Genomic DNA, 17252 nt, shown 5'->3' with positions numbered 1-17252 from the left:
AACCGTAAGAGACCCTTTTTCATAGGAAACAAACAGAATTGCTGGAGGAGGTTGGGTGGGAGGATGGGATAACCAGGTGATGGACATGATGTAATGAGCATAGGGCATTATACGCAACTAATGAATCCCTGACCTCTATCTCTGAAACTAATAAAACATTATATGTTAATTAATTGAATTTAAATTTTTAAAACCATAAATTAAAAGAAACAGGTGTTTTCTCCAACGTTCCCCTTAAATATGATTTACCTAACAGACATCTGTGCAAACACAAATAACTTTATTCACATGTTAGAACAGTGTTTGAGTAGACAGTGTTTTAAGGACACTTAATACAAACAATTTCTTGAACTCAGATTTGAATTTTAAAAACACTATATTCAAGCTCTGGGTATTTTACTTACAGAACTTTGCATATAGCCCACTTCTTTCTGCACAAAGGTAAAATACTATTTGTATGTGCTTAATTCCCCGTATTTTGCTGTTTCAACATGATCTTGTATGCCCAGTTATTTCACTGGTAGTCTAAGCTTACATTTCTTTCACTCTCAGCCTTTTTTGAGCTCATTTCCTTTCTTTATGTTCTCGAGTATAGCTTCGAGGTGTTGGGTATTCCTTCCCAAGGTCCACAACAATTACCTCCCTAGAAAATGTCACTCCTTTTAAAGGTCTTTTGGGGTTTTCAACACCTGAGGGAGTTGTACTGAGAGGTATGGGTGGTTTTGGCAAATCTTCGTCCTGCAAGAGAATGGAACAAACAGTACAAAAGATCAATTTATGAAGGAAAGAAGTCCTGCTTTAAAAAATGTTATATTTTTAACTTGGTTTATATTTTAAATTAAATACAGAAGCATTGTTTGTGAGGAGAATATGTGCTATGGTGAGTGCTATGAATAAAAATTTAAGAAAATAAAAATAAATAAAAGCATAAAAAAACATTGCTAGTTGAGAAACAGAAGTATTTCTAAATAATACAGGAAAGCAGTGATAATCCATCATGATCTAATTTTCATATCTCTGTGGTTAGAAGAGTCCCCCAAGCCATCGTCATGCCTTTGGGCATGGGCCTTGTGTTGAGGGAAGATGTGACTGTTCCTATCAGAGAGTCCTGACAGGGAGCTCAAGAAAGCCTGTTTGTGTGCTGTTGAACAGCTTGGAAAGAGAACAGGGGCATGGGCTCTGGTCCTGAGCTTGGCTGAGGTGGGGGAATGACCTTGAACAAGTCATCTCGTTTTCTCATTTGTAACATGAGAGGGCTGGATCTCTAGATGATCTCTAAGGATTCAGCCAGCTCTGAGATCCTAGGATTCTGAGAAAAGCAAAATGAAGGGGAATTATTAAGAGTACCACAAGTATAAGTGTGAGGAATGAGCAAGTGTCTGGATCTGGTGTACATGACTGGTTTAATAACATGGATTGATGAACTAAGAATGGTTTAGATGACTACAGATATTGTGCTCCTTCTAGGTACAGACTTAAGTTTCAGGCAAGATCATCTCACTGTACCTAGCCAAATAATTTACCACCTTTTCAATCAAACAGATTCTGACCTTGTCCTTGGGGGGAGATAAGGCCATCACCTCTTCACCATTTCCTTCAGCATTCTTAGGCTCTTCTTTCTCCTCTGTTTTGTCCTCCTCTTTCTCGACTACGTTCTCTTTGTTTTCTAAGGGTGTGACCTCCTCTTCTTTACTCCGTCTCTGGACAAGAATGCCAGGCCTCGTGGGTCCGCTCAAGTCCATGATTTGTGTTAGGACAGGCCTGGGTAATTAGCAGGATTTTTAAAATTTATGCATGTTAGTCACCATTATCATACCCCAGAATGGCTTTCTATCACAGTCTATGGTACAGACTTACTTTTCTGGGTCTCCTGAATTGTCTGTCTCTGCAGTAGCTGCATTAGTAGCTAAACAATCTTCACCTCCATTAGCATTTGTACAAGGACTTTTTTCTGGATCTTCATCGCTGTTGGTTTGGAAACTGAAAATGAATAAGCAAAAAATTCAGAAAGAGAAGAATGGTCTTGATTTACTTGGCATGGAATTTCATTTTTAAACAGGAAATTAGAATTTCCAAAATTCTGAAATGGAAAAAGTAAATAGCTATAGCATTATTTGTTCTATTTTAAGTTGATTTATATTATTTCTAGATATATTTGTTAGTGTGACTTGAAATCTGATCCCAATTTATCAGCATGGATTTATACCATTTATATAAAAAAACCACCAATAAAAGGAGGATGCAAATGAAGCAAATTAGAAGGAGGATGAAGAAAGTGATTGCTGTGGTTTCAAAGCTCATAGGGTTAGCTAGAAGACTCGTCCACTCTCACAATCACAGATGGCACATATATTCTTTTCCAGCTTAGTTTGAATGTAGTTCTCTTGTTCTTTAAGTTTTCTAGAAACAGAAGAATAAAAGGCTATTTTCACTGTTGTTCTTTTATCAGCTTCATAAAAGATGCTGTGTTTGTTTCGATGAAGTTGACTCACACTGGCTAATTTCTCTCCATAAATGTGGTGGGGGCTGAGGTGGTTAGAGGGGAGACTGAGCTGGGACACGAGTGATCACTCAGCTCACCTCCCCTCACCCCAAAAACTATCAGAATCCAGAGGAGAGGAATTGGAGCAGCTGGACCCAAACCCAGTTCCCCATTCTTCTCTCTTCAGTGACATCATAGAATCATGGAATGGTTTGAAGGTCCATAGTGTCAGCACAACCCTGCCCGTCAGCTGGAGGAGAACTAAGAAACTCTCCTCTGGGCTGCCATCTCACTGTCCTCTCCTCTCAGAGGGCTGGCGTGGAGGCCATGTGGCACCATCCTGGCACTCTTTGGACAAGGATTTTCTTCCTGTTCTCCAAACACCAGCTTTCCTTTCTTAACCCAAGCATTTCTTTACTGCTTCTTTCAAAGACAATGAACAATGAGTCCCACTTCCTTCTCATAAAATCTCTCTCTATAATAATCAACTTACCTGCTAACGGATGCTCTCTAAATTAAATAGCTCATATACTTCTAACACCACATCACTGGGCCCACTTCCTGGACAAATAAGCAAACTGGCAGTTCTAGAAGCCATGGCTGAAGAAGCAGGAACAGAGCAAGATGATCAAGGTCAAAGCGACCCCACCCCCAACCTAATTTCAGGTGAGTGAGTGATGCATATGACAAGAAGAGGAAGGGAAGAGCTAGGATTTTCTGAGAAGCAAAGAAAGGTACAAAAGAATATGACAGCTGCTTTCAATCACATCTAAAAAATTGGAAAAAGAGTTCTAGGTGTCTCTAGGCTGTAGTAACACTGGCTCTCCTTCAAAAGGGCAAGGACTGTGGCTTTTTTCATCTTTGGATACTCCACCAACTCAGGATCTGCAAATCCCATAAATGTTGAATGGATGGTGTATGTAGCAGGTGTGGTGTGTATGTGTGTGGCATGTGTGATAGCACACCTGGAGCTTGCTGGAGGGCTCAGGCCATGCCTGATTTTTTAGAACATGTGAACATCTGAGCCACTCCTAGCAGAGTGAGATTTCACAGATGCCTCCTTCAGCAAGGCGCCCAGATGAAGACTCAGAGTCCATCTCACTCTCCTTACTCTACACTGCTGCCAGACTGAGATTTTAAGAGTCCAAATCTTCCCAACATCTCATGTACACATAAAGGATTTTTCTGGGAGATGGGAATGTTTTAGATCTACTGTTGGTTACACAGGTCTAGACATATGTAAAAGCCCATTAAACTGTGTCCTTAAGATGAGTGTCCCTTGTGTCATCTACTATGTGGATATTATACTGAAAAGAAAGGGAAAAGGAGCCCCATCCCCACCCTGAATTTAAATATCTGCCAGGAGTAGTGCTGGACTGGAGGGTACCGCTTATTTGGTCCTATCTCCAAGGCTATTTATCAGATATAGCTTGAGATCAGAGAGATTTAGCAATAAGGAAGGACTGACAAGACTATAGGGCTTTCCTTTACTGAATGTGACTTGGGAATCAATAACTTAAAATTTTAATTCCTTAAGTTCTTCAAAGAATTTCTTGAATTCCTAAAGAAAATTTCTTAAATATCTTAAATTCTTAAATCAAATATCTTAAATCAATATCTTAAAAAATATATATATATATATTGTGTGTGTGTGTGTGTGTGTGTGTGTGTGTGTATTCATTTATTTATTTATTTCTGAAAAGTGGAAGGCTATCCAACTTTGGTCCTTAAATCACATTTTAAGTGCCCTAGACTGTAAGTCTGTGATGCCATGATATTCAAAGACGGGTTCCAGAGCCTAACAAAGTATACTTGGCATGCAGGTGTGTGTTCAAAAATTATACATGGTGGGAAATTACAACCAATTCTATAGAAATTAAAAATATCCTAAGTACTATGAACAGTAGTATGCTGACAAATTGAGTAATTCAGATGAAATGGAAAAATTTCTAGAAACACAAAACCTATCAAGACAGAATTATGAAGATACAGGAAATCTGACTAGAATTATAAGGAGGAGATAAAATCAATAATGAAAACCTCCAAACAAAAGAAAGTCCAAAAACTTCCAAACAAAAAGACCAGATGGTTTCACTGAGGAATTTATTGAACGTTTACAGAAGAACTAACCACTCTTCTTCAAACTCTTCCAAACAACTGAAGAAAAGGGAATACTTCATAACTCATTTTATGAGATCAGCATTACACTGATACCAAAGCCAAAGACACTACATGAAAAAGAAACCTAAAAGACTGATCTCCCTTATGAATACTGAGGCAAAAATCCTCAACAAAGTACTAGCAAACTGAATTTAGCAGCATATTAAAAGGATTATATACCATAACAAAGTGGAATTTATTCCACAAATCCAAGGATGGCTCAACATACAAAAATCAGTGTAATATGCCACATTAAAAGAATGAAGAGAAAAATACATGATCATCTCAACTGATTCAGGAAAGGCATTTGACATAATATCCTTTTCATGATGAAAAGCACCAAATAAACTAGGAATAGAAGGAAACTACCCCAACATAATAAAGGCCATATATAGAAACCCCACAGCTTACATCATACTCAGTTGTGAGAAAGTATTTGCAAATCACATATCTGATAATGGATTAATATCCAGAATAAATAAAGAACTCTTACAATTCAACAACAACAAAAAAAAACAACCCAATTAAAAAATGGGGAATGCACAGACATTTTTCCAAAGAAGATATGCAAATGGATAACAAGCACATAAAAAGATGCTCATCATCACTAACCATTAAGGAGCAAATCAAAACTACAATGAGGTAACCACTTCATACCCATTAATAAAGCCATTATTTTCTTATTTATTTATTTATATATTTTTTAGAGTTAAAAGGTTTCACATTTATTAATGAAACAACCTACTGGTACAAAGGCATAGTAACAGAAAAATCATTTCCCTGATAAAACATGTCTATTGGTCCCGTAGGAAGGATGTTTACAGAGTGACAGGATAGAACATATGATCTGCACGTAGCATGTGGTGCCAACTAGGTGTGTCATCTCATGATGTGTGACACCTTCTAGACCCAACTGTTCTCCTCCAGTATCTCCTCTTGGAGTTGTACCTGATTTTATCACCAGTTTTCACCCGAGTCCACTGGGGAATGGGACAATTCTGTTTGTTTCTTGGCTAAGAATCACTTGATTCTGAAAGTCTTGTGAGAAGACATGGTGAGAAACGATCAGCCACACATAGCAGGATGTAGCAAAAAAGCATGCCATTATACAGGGGGAAAAAAAGAAAAAGAAAAAAGAAAAGTGTTAGAATGTAGAGAAATTGGAATCCTTGTGTATCATTGGTGAGAATGTAAAATGGTGTAGCCAGTCTGGAAAAGAGTATGGAGGTTCCTCAGAAAACTGAAAACAGATCTTCCCTATGACCCAGCAATTGCACTAGTGGGTATTTACCCCAAAGATGCAAATGTGGTGATTTGAAGGGGCACCAGCAACCCAATGTTTATAGCAGCAAAAAACTATGGAAAGAGCCCAGATGCCTATCAGCAAATGAATGGATAAAGAAGATATGTTGTACACACACGTACACACAATAGAATATTACATAGTCATCAAAAATGAAATCTTTGCATTTGCAATGATGTGAATGGAACTAGAGGGTGTTATGCTAAGTAAAATAAGTCAATCAGACAAAGACGATTATCATATAATTTCACTGATATGTGGAATTTAAGAAACAAGGCAGAGAATCATAGGGGAAGAGGAGAGGAAAAAATGAAACAAGATGAAACCAAAGCGGGAGACAAATTATAAGAGACTCTTTAACCCACTGGGCCATCCAGGCGCCCATTAGAGACTCTTAATCTTAGGAAACAAACTGAGGATTCCTGGAGGGGAGAGGGATAGGGGGATGAGGTAACTGGGTAATGGACATTGGGGAGGTTATGTGTTGTAAGGAGCACTGGGTTATTATATAAGACTGATAAATCATAGACCTGCACCCCTGAAACAAATAAATATTATATGCCAATTGACTGAATTTAAATTTAAAATATTTTTAAAAATTAAATATTGAGTTCCATATGATCTACTAATTTCAGTTCTGGGTATATACACAAGAGAAGTGAAGCAGGAACTGGAACAGATGTTTGTACACCCATGTTCACAGTAGCACTATTCATGAGAGCCCAAAGGTAGAAACAACCCAAGTTGGGATATATTATTTAGCTTTAAAAAGGAATGAAATTCTGATACATGTTACACACAGATGAACCTGGAAGGCATGATGCTAAGCGAAGGAAACCTATTGATGATTCCCTTCTAGCAAGTATCTGCAATAGTCGAACTCAGAGACACAGAAAGTAGAGTCATGATTACCAGGTGCTAGGGGGAGGGGGAAAATGGTGAGTTAAACATGGGTACAGTTTCAGTTTGGGAAGATGGAAAATTCTGGAGATGGATGCTGGTGATGGCTGCACCACAATGTAAACGCACTTAAGTCACAGCACAGTTAAAAAGGGTGAAAACGGTTAATTTTGTATCGTATATATTTTATCATAATTAAAACAATTACCTGTGGAACAGAGGAAAGGGAACCCTTCTGTAGAGGCCCGGTGTGTGGCAGGCACTGGAAAACGAATACCACCAGTACATAGAAGTCTTGTTTCTCTCCATCCTCTTGCAGTTTGTTTCCCCACGGTGAATGCCCCAGCCTGGCCCCGCCCTCTCCCTCCCCCCACCTCCCCACTCCTGGACACCTCTTCGAGGCCATCACCAGCCACTAGGCTTCCTTCCTTCTTGCTTTCCCTAAGCTGTCATTTCAGCCCAGTGACACACCATGTCACCTCCCTGCATCCCAATCCCATGCCCTGCCCAGCTTCAGCCGCAGGCCAGCGGGCAACTGGTGGGGCCTCCCACATTCTCTGTCATCTCCCACCTCTCCACCCATTTATTCCTTGACCTCAGGCTCCCAGAACCCTAAACATTATCCCTCCTGCTATCAAAACCTGCTTTCCAACCCTTCGAACCAAGAATGCCTGACAGAAACTTGAAGTTTTTCCACTCTCAAGGATATTTGTATCTTAACAAGAGCTAAAAGCAAAAGCAAGACAGGGTGCAACTGCAGGCATCAGCCTGCAGATGGGGAGTTCCCTTTGGAACGAGGAGGACTTTCCTAGTACTCCTCACATCTGCCACATGGAGGTTGGATAGCAACTCCTCCCAAGACGAGCAGTTCTGCCCTGTCCCCTACTCCTGCTCTCAGGCCCCTTTGGAGTAGTAGCCAAAGGGTGGGCACTCCTGGTGGCAGGGGCTATGGCAACTGTGGTCCAGATGGGCACAGGGTACAAGTGAATCCCCAACCACCTCCCTATAGCCTCAATCCATGCAATCTGGTGATGATTCCTGAATTGTAGGATCAAGACAAGGACATTCACAGGACTCACATGTCACAGCTGCCTGAATGTGAGAACCAGGGCAGCGCACAGGACCCAAACCTGGACAGTCAGAACAGTCCACAGTTCCCAGGAGTCAACATATGATCTAATCAGCTCAGTCAATAAGTTAAGTATCTTAACTCAAAGTTAAGATACTTACAGAAACTACCAGCAAAGAAAAGAGCCGGTTGAGAGAGAGAGAGACAAATTACAACTGACTCTCCTCAATCTAACTGTGCTTGAAATCTTGATTTTTTTCACTGTGGACTGGAAGCAGTAAGTTGTATGAACTGATGCCTTTCCTTTCTGGCATAAGTTGGTTTGAGTGAGGTTTATGTCTCCTGCCATCCACGACTGCTGACTAACACCCTCTGTAACCAACATCATACTGCCTCCCTTTCTGAGCCCTTGATTTCTAAAATGAGATTCCTCAATTCTTCACATAAGAGATATTGCTCCTGTCCACCAAGTCCTGATCTTGCTGGACATTAAATAGGCTCCCTCTAGCCACCAATGACAAGTAAAATGAAATGAAGGCGTTTTTTCCTTTCACCATATGAGTGTAGCTGCTTTCCCTACTGTAGCTGGTAGAGTGGCACGGAGGTCTTATTTTAGAGTTTAGAAGGCCATGGGGAAAATACTGGCACTTGTCAGTGTGAAGCTGTGGTATTGCACAGAGCTCCTGGATTGAAATACTTTTTCTTCCATAACAATGGCTAAGACCTGTCAATTTTTACTAGAGGAAGGAAGGGAAAAAATGATATTAAACACCAAGATAAATAGCTACTATTTTAGTACATATAATTTCCACTAAGAGAAGACTATTCTGCTGAAAAGCCTTCATTATTTATGATCTACAGTTAGCCTTTTCATGCAGAAGCTATTTAAAACTTCACAAAGTTAGGGCGCCAGGGTGGCTCAGTCAGCTAATTTTACAACTCCTGGTTTTGGTTCAGGTCATGATCTCAGGGTTGTGAGATGGAGCCCTGTGTCTGCACTCAGCAGGGAGTCTGCTTGGGACTCTCTCTCCGTCTCCCTCTGCCCCTCCTCCCACTCTGTCTCTCAAATAAGTAAATCTTTTTTTAAAAAATAAAACCTCACAAAGTCACTGCAGCTTGATAAGGCTTTTGGACAATCCATTCATCACCCAGTTGTTTCTCCTATAGCAAGTAACACTGAGCTATATATACAACAAGAAACACGGTCCTTGGCAGGGGTGATGCTACCAGGAGAGTACTTCTCTCACAAAGGAAATGGGCACCAAACCCCAAATGCCACAGTTCAGCAGAGGAGTCTCAAATTCACTACAAAAGATTTAGCAAAATGTTATGGCTAATATATATTCACCTAGAGTTGAAACATCTTTGAGTAAGTGTCAGAAGCACTGTACTATTAATATCACATTATAACCACCTCAAATGGAGTAAATACATTCTTGGCTTCAACTACCATAGCTGTAACACCTGTGTGCACACCCATCCCGGGGCACATGCGCTCTGCTATTAGCTTCATGAGGCTGAAAGACTCCAAGTTGAGGGGTCAATCACCCCTGAATCATCATTCCAGTGGTCCCATTCAATCTTCTTGCTTGTGAAGGGCATACCTGGACTGCAGGCAGAGGAGAACGTTTTGGACATGTATTTGAGCATCTCCTGCCTTTTCGATACCATGCTATGTTTTGTTAGTAGGATTAAATTCCAAGGACTATGTGGGCACGTGGGTGGCTCAGTCACTTGAGTGTCTGGGATCAAGCCCCACGGCGGGGTCTCTGCTCAGAGGGGAACCTGCTTCTCCTTCTCCCTCTGCCTGTTACTCCCCCTACGTGTGCTCTTTGTCAAATAAATAAAATCTTTTTAAAAAATTCCAAGGACTATGAAAAGCAGATTAGTCTCTGATTCCATACCTCTCTGAGATGTCCAGGCAATGTGTTAAAGCTGACCTGATCCATCTATTCCTGGGAGACTTTGACCTTATGATTCCAACCCAAGGAAGAGATGAGAGGTCATTCCAGCCTACCTCAGAGAAGCAGTGTTCCCCAGGGTTGTACAGATGAAGCCTTTTGCACATTACAAGGTTTATGTCCTTTATTTAAGGACAAATACCTATTCACAGATCACACTTTGATTAGCGCTATTTGGACAACTCTATTTGTTTTATTTTTTTTCTAAGATTTTTATTAATTTAAGAGAGAGAGCATGCACACAAGGAGAGGGAGCAGCAAAGGGAGAGGGAAAGCAGACTCCCCGCTGAGCAAGGAGCCCAGGCGGGGCTTGAGCCCAGGACCCTGGGATCATGACCTAAGGCGAAGGCAGATGCTTAACCAGTTGAGCCACCCAGGTGTTCCTTGATTTGTTTTAAATAATATGTGTTTTCTTTGCAGAAAATCTGGAAAATTAAAAAAGAAGGAAAGTAAAATCTTACATAATTCTAACATCTAGAAATGAAAACTGTTGAAATAAACTGATATTTTATATATACTGATGGTTGTACTACCCTCTCAATATAATTTTAGAACATTTTTATCACTGCCCAAGGGAACTCCTTACCCATTAGTAGTACTCTCTCCCCAGTCCCTGGCAACCACTTATCTATTGTTTTTTAAGATTTTATTTTTAAATGATCTCCACACCCAATACAGGGCTTGAATTTACAACTCTGAGCTTAAGAGCTGCATGCTCTACTGACTGAGCCAGGCAGACACCCCTAATCTATTTTCTGTTTCTATTGATTTGCTTACTCTCAACATTTCATATAAATGGAATCATACAATCTTTTTATCTGATTTCTTCCAACTTAGCATAATTTTGCCTCATCCATATTGTAGCAGGTTTCATTATTTCATTCATGTGAAGAAACGTATATATTTTTATAACTTTTTAATAAAATAGAATCGTGGGGTGCCTGAGTGACTCAGTTAAACAACCAATTCTTGGTTTTGGCTCATGTCATAATCTCAGGGTCTCAGGGTTGGAGGTGGGGGTCTCCATGCTCAGCGGGGAGTCTGCTTGAGATTCCCTCCCTCCCTCTACTGTTGTCCATCCCTCCACCCCCATTCACTCTCTCTCAAAACAAATAAGTCTTAAAAAAAAAAAAGAAAAAATTAAATCACTATACTTTATTAAACTTACCATTTTTATTATAAACATTTTCCCCAGTGTCTTTCAGTAATCATCAAAAGATGATTTATTTTTTTAAAACACTGGATGTGGTGGATTTTTTTTCTAAGATTTAATTCATTTATTTGAGAGAAAGAGTGACTGAAAGACAGAGAAAGCATGAGAGGGGGAGGGGCAAAGGGAGAAGCAGGCTCCCTGCTTAGCAAGAAGCCCAGTGTGGGACTCTATACCAGGACCCTGAGATCATGACCTGAGCTGAAGGCAGACGCTTAACCGACTGGGCCACCCAGGTGCCCCCAAAAGATGATTTTTTTAAATACCTACACATTTTTCGAGTTTATAGAAATATTACAATTATTTTCTTATTGTTGGACAACTTAGTGCTTTTATAAATAGCACTGATGGTCATATTTATATATAAATATATGAATTAAACTCTCATATTAAAATATTGACCTTCACTTTTATTTTCAGAAGTTTATTGGCTCCTGGTTCTATCTTTTATTTTAAATCTCATCCACTTTAGGTGCCTGGGTACTCTATCATTAATTGTCTGCCTTTGGCACAGGTGGTGATCCCAGGGTCTTGGGATCAAGCCCTGCATCAGGCTCCCTGCTCATCTTGCTATATCTCTCCCTTGCTATATCTCTCTCTGTCAAATAAATACATAAAATCTTTAAAAACAAATCTCATCGACTTTGTTTCACTGTTTTTGGGCTCCAAATATCTTAATTTTGATCTATGGCTTTTAACATCTATTTATTCCTTTTAGTATCTTTAATTTCTTAGTTTCAGTCTTCTATTAGCTCAGTTAAGGCAAAAGCAATGTTCTGCTTTAGATTTAGAAAACTGTTAAAAACACTGTGATTTTTGGGGGCGCCTGGGTGACTCAGTGGGTTAAAGCCTCTGCCTTCGGCTCAGGTCATGATCCCAGGGTCCTGGGCTGGAGCCGCGCATTGGGCTCTCTGCTCAGCAGGGAGCCTGCTTCCTCCCCTCTCTCTCTCTCTCTCTCTCTGCCTGCCTCTCTGCCTACTTGAGATCTCTGTCAAATACATAAATAAAATCTTTAAAAAAAACCCACTTTGATTTTTTTAATAATTTGTCTTATTAACTTGTAAAATGGAATCCTCATCATCTGTAAATCCTTTTGTTGGCTCTCGGTTTTGGGAAGGAAAAAAAAATTGGGAAAAAAACATCCATTGGTGATGTGACTTTAATTTTAAGAAACACGTTTTATAAATATGCACAATTTCTCATAAAAGCAATTTTTTCTGATTCTAAACAATTTTCTAAGGCAAAGTTTTTCTTGTAGATATCAAGTCTTTCTTGACCACAAGAGTCTTTAGGTAATACTCTATATTTGAATTAAAAGAACCCCCAGAATCACAACTCTTCCATTTAGCAATCTAATTTATTAGGAACTTATTTAACTTGACAAATCACTTTTAATTTTTGTTACCTTTTTAAGTTCTAAGTAGAAATATTCATGGCACATCACTGATAAGCAAATGCTCAGAGAGATGTTTTCCCCTCTGTAATATTTTAGTCAGAATTGGGCAAAAACACATATTGGTTTTAGTAAACTTTCTTAGAACATTTTTTAGATTTACAGAAAAATTGAGAAGGTAGTACAGAGAATTCTCATACAACTCTTACCTGGTTTATTAACATGTTACATTGGTATGGTACATTTGTAACTTTTTTTTTGTTAAGATTTTATTTATTTGATAGAGATCACAGGTAGGCAGAGAGACAGGAAGTGAGAGAGGGGGGGAAGCAGGCTCCCCGCTGAGCAGAGAGCCCGATGTGGGGCTTGATCCCAGGACCCTGAGGTCATGACCTGAGCCGAAGGCAGAGGCTCAACCCACTGAGCCACCCAGGCGCCCCACATTTATAACTATTAATGAACTACTATTGATGCATTATTATGAACTAAAGCCTGTAGTTTACTCAGATTTCCCTAGGTTTTATCTATCTTAGTTTTTCCTAGTTTTTATCTAATGTCTTTTTATAGTCTAGGATTCCATCTAGGATACTACATTACAGTTAGTTGTCGTGTTTCCTTAGACTCCTCATGGCTGTGACAGTTTCTCAGACTTTTGTTGTTTTTGATCAACTTAACAGTTTTTGGGAGCACTGCTCAGGTATATTTTAGGATGATCCACTATTGGAATTTGAGCAGACATGTTTTTTATTCCGAATTTTCTTTAAATTAAAGGCACATATGTTTTTTAATTCCACATCTTCTACCTTCCCATTGTTGATTTACTCAAACATTTAAAATCCTTTTCCTCCTCTTGTCTCATTTATATTTTTCCTTTATGTACAGTGCTGTTTGGTAATGTCTGATAAACAGCACAGCCAGTCTTATAGGGGTAGCTCTAAGGAGAAAGCCCACTCTACAAATGAGGGGTTGATAGCACCCTAATCCCTCATGTCCCAGCCCATCTAGATGCCCTTTCATTGTACCCCTAGCCTTTAAAGCACAGCTTTCTGAAACTTTATCCTGGGTTACTTGGGAGCCTCTACTTTGTGCAGACCCCAAACCAGATTCATCTCGATTCACGCCCTAATCCTAGATCTCTGATCCACAAATGGAAAAAGTTCATGGTCCAAAATTCAAGGTCTTCAAAAGACTGAATCATTGGATCTGGGGCAAACTAGGACAGTATGGCTCTCATTAATATGCCCTTGGGCTGATTTTGTGGAGATCAAGTTGGTCTTGGACTTTGTTGTTTTTACTTCTTTGATACTCCTTCCTTCTCCTTGAACGTGGATGTAGCTTAGTAAATCACTTCCAGCAAATAAAATGCGCCAGAAGGGGGTGCCTGGGTGGCTCAGTGGGTTAAGCCTCTGCCTTCGGCTCAGATCATGATCCCAGTGTCCTGGGATCGAGCCCCACATTGGGTTCTCTGCTCCGCGGGGAGCCTGCTTCCTCCTTTCTCTCTGCCTCTCCGGCCACTTGTGATCTCTGTCAAATAAATAAATAAAATACGATTTTTTAAAAAAAATGCACCAGAAGTGAAGACCTGTGAGCTCTGAAAATAGGTGATAAAATGCATTACGACTTCCTCTTTGCCTTTTCTCTTGGTTCACCTACTTTGGGGGAAGCCTGCTGCGATGTGGTGAGGATATTGAAGCAGCCTATGGATGGGGGCATGTGATAAGGAACTGAATCTTGCTTTCAGTCATTAGCAAGGAAATAAAGCTTCTTGCTGATAATCCTGTGAGTAGGCTTAGACACCGATCTTCCTCCAACCAACCGACTCTTCAGATTACTGTAGACCAACACCTTGACTGCGACCTCAAGACAGACCCTGACCCAGAATCTCCAAGCTAAACCATTCCTGAAATCCTGACTCACAGAAACTACAAGACAATGCTTACATTAAGCTGCTATATTTGGGATCATTTGTTATGTAGCAATAGTCTGTGTTGATTATATTTTAAATTTTCTGTATACTATAATGTTTTGCTATCTGTCTGGCTGGGGAGACTACCCATCCTGGGGCTAGGCAATTCTTGGAGATAGCATGCTCAGCTGAGAGCATGCCTTTGATTCACAAACTAACCAATCCAGAGCCACGCATCCTCTATCTGGCCCGTGCGCCCCAAAAGGCAATATTCCTCTACCTTAACCATCCCAGGGCCAGGCACTAGGCAATGAGAGAGCACCCTTGTAGCTTAGAGCCCAGAGAACTTATTCAAATTAGCCAATCCTAAACTGTTTGCTCTGCCTTGCCTTGTTTCTCCTGCAAACTCTTGAATAATGGCTGTGGTCACAGCTCTCTGCTCACTCTTGCCCAGCACTGATGCTGTCCCATGTGGCCCTGCTGTACTCTGCCTTCCAAGTCTCTAGGACTTTTGAGTATAATAAACTTTGTTTTCCTCTCTCTGTTTCCTTCTGTGGCCACACCTGACTGACTTCACATAACAGAACCAAGAACACAGCTTGGGTGAGGGAACATGTGGAGGGAGGACCAACCAAACCCTATATAGGAAACAGCCTGTTTCAAAGTGGTTCTCTCTGGGTGGGTCCCTTTTCCCTGTCAACATCACAAGTGGATCCTTTCAGTATGTGACTCACCATGGCTCTTTTTTTTTTTTTTTAATATTTTATTTATTTATTTATTTGACAGAGAGAGACCACAAGTAGGCAGAGAGGCAGGCAGAGAGAGGAGGAAGCAGGCTCCCTGCTGAGCAGAGAGCCTGATGCGGGACTCGATCCCAGGACCCTGAGATCATGACCTGAGCCGAAGGCAGCGGCTTAACCCACTGAGCCACCCAGGCGCCCCACCATGGCCCTTTTTTATTGTAAAATTCAATAAGGTACTTCAAGAACTAGTGTTCTTATGAATGTGACTTTATGTATTTAAAGTCAGTTATGCTCTTCTTGGAGGTACCTTTAATATGTTAGGATAACCAATGGAGCTAGAGAGTATTAAGAGAAATAGGTCAGTCAGCGAAAGAAAAATACCATATGATTTCACTCATGTGTGGAATTTAAGAAACAAAACAGACGAACATAGGGGAAGCGAAGAAAAAATAAGATGAAAACAGAGAGGGAGACAAACCATAAGTGACTCTTAACTATACAGAACAAATGGAGGGTTGCTGAGGGGTGGCGGGTGGAGGGATGGGGTAATTGGGGTATGGGCATTAAGGAAGGCATGTGATGTAATAAGCACTGGGTATTATATATAATGATGGGTTTCCTGGGGCCCAGAACATAGGTCAAAGGAATATGGGTATGTTTTAGTTTTTTCACTCTTGGCAGAATTAAGAGCTATCCCCAAATGACACCTTAATCTACCCTTAATACCTGCCCCTAAGGAGAATGTCCACAACTTGTTATAGCTTTCTTCCTGGGATCCCTGGCGGGACCTAGTATGGGGCAACCTGACCACTATCTCCAACTTAGTATTAGGAAGGCACACCACCTCCAACTCTGACCTGAGGGCCTAGACACTAAACCACTTCATCCAGTGACCTAAACCTGCCTTCGTGAAAATCAACCTTTAGATACTTCTTTTGGGCTGCCCCCATTGGAAAGCCCAACCACTTGGCCATCAAGTCCATGGGCCCCTATTTCCAGGAATCAGTTGTACATGCTTTACTTTGGACAAGGGAGGCTATCTTAGCCTCACAGGTGCTAAGATAGATGGAAGGACTAAAGGTTTGTTTCATCTTTCTTTTTTTAGTTCTCAAGGAACCTTTCATAGATACTTTCATAGGCTCCCCAGGCAGCTGTGAAATTGAGCTCCGTCACATGCGAGGGCTGTGGGAAGCATTATCATAGCACCTAGGACTATGGAAACCATGACACGATGTACCTATTGAGACCTCCACACTCCTACATATTGGTGAAATGACTTCCTGTCCCAGAGAAAATCATACTCATTTCCCCTGAAGAAATTTGTCCTTGATTAATGCAGATTCAGGTGCCATAATTAAAGCTGGAGGAGAGACATTTTTGTTCTACACAAGGGTATCCAATAAAACTGAATGTTGTGGGGGCACCTGGGTGGCTCAGTGGGTTAAGCCTCTGCCTTCAGTTCAGGTCATGATCTCAGGGTCCTAGGATCGAGCCCCACATCGAGCCCCACATTGGGCTCTCTGTTCAGTGGGGAGTCTGCTTCCCCCCCCTTCTCTCTGCCTGCCTCTCTGCCTACTTGTGATCTCTGCCTGTCAAATAAATTAGAATCTTTAAAAAAAAAACCAAAACTGAATGTTATGGATAGACTTTGTATCTGAAGCAATGTTTTCAAGTTATATATAAAGCCCGTCAATGCTCATGTTAGTCCCAGGACGTTAGGGAGCTGAATACAGCAAGAAAGATGGGGGGCGCCTTCTAAAAAAATCACCAAGGAAATATATATCAGTTACCAAAAAGTTTGTATTTTAAAAAGGTAAAAAAATTGCCCTTTATTCTATCATCCAGAAATAGCCACTGTTAACAAAATTACCCTTCCTTTTTACGCATGCCCAACTAGAAGAAGAAATGGTTACATGTCCAGGGGCTGACCCTTACAGAAAAATGAATTTGTCCACTGCTGGCTTCCTTATGGAGAAGGTGGTAGGAGAGGAAGCCATACAAAAGAGAGGCTGCACTGTTCAGGTTCAGGAGTGTGAGATCTGGGAAGTACCGGGTTGTGAATCCCTGCTTTTCTACAGGGAAAAAGGCACACAGTACCTTTTCTGAGTGTGGTACTGTGTGACCT

General features: G+C 40.7%; 1 protein-coding gene across 1 annotated transcript; it reads right to left on the bottom strand.

Annotated features, from left to right (window-relative positions):
• Positions 1 to 270: 270 nt before the first annotated feature.
• Positions 271 to 2646, bottom strand: C7H2orf74 (chromosome 7 C2orf74 homolog). The gene is made up of 5 exons (XM_032353774.1): positions 2493 to 2646; positions 2207 to 2400; positions 1858 to 1980; positions 1551 to 1761; positions 271 to 738 (listed from the first exon to the last, which is right to left on the bottom strand). The coding sequence occupies exons 2-5, from the start codon at positions 2299 to 2301 to the stop codon at positions 565 to 567; spliced, it is 603 nt and encodes a 200-aa protein (XP_032209665.1). The 5' UTR covers positions 2302 to 2400; positions 2493 to 2646; the 3' UTR covers positions 271 to 564.
• Between the last annotated feature and the right edge of the window lie 14606 nt (positions 2647 to 17252).

The sequence above is a fragment of the Mustela erminea genome, chromosome 7, assembly GCF_009829155.1.
Source record: "Mustela erminea isolate mMusErm1 chromosome 7, mMusErm1.Pri, whole genome shotgun sequence".
Classification (NCBI taxonomy): domain Eukaryota; kingdom Metazoa; phylum Chordata; class Mammalia; order Carnivora; family Mustelidae; genus Mustela; species Mustela erminea.
Note: the sequence above shows the minus strand (reverse complement) of the source record. Positions and strands in the feature narration are given on the sequence as shown.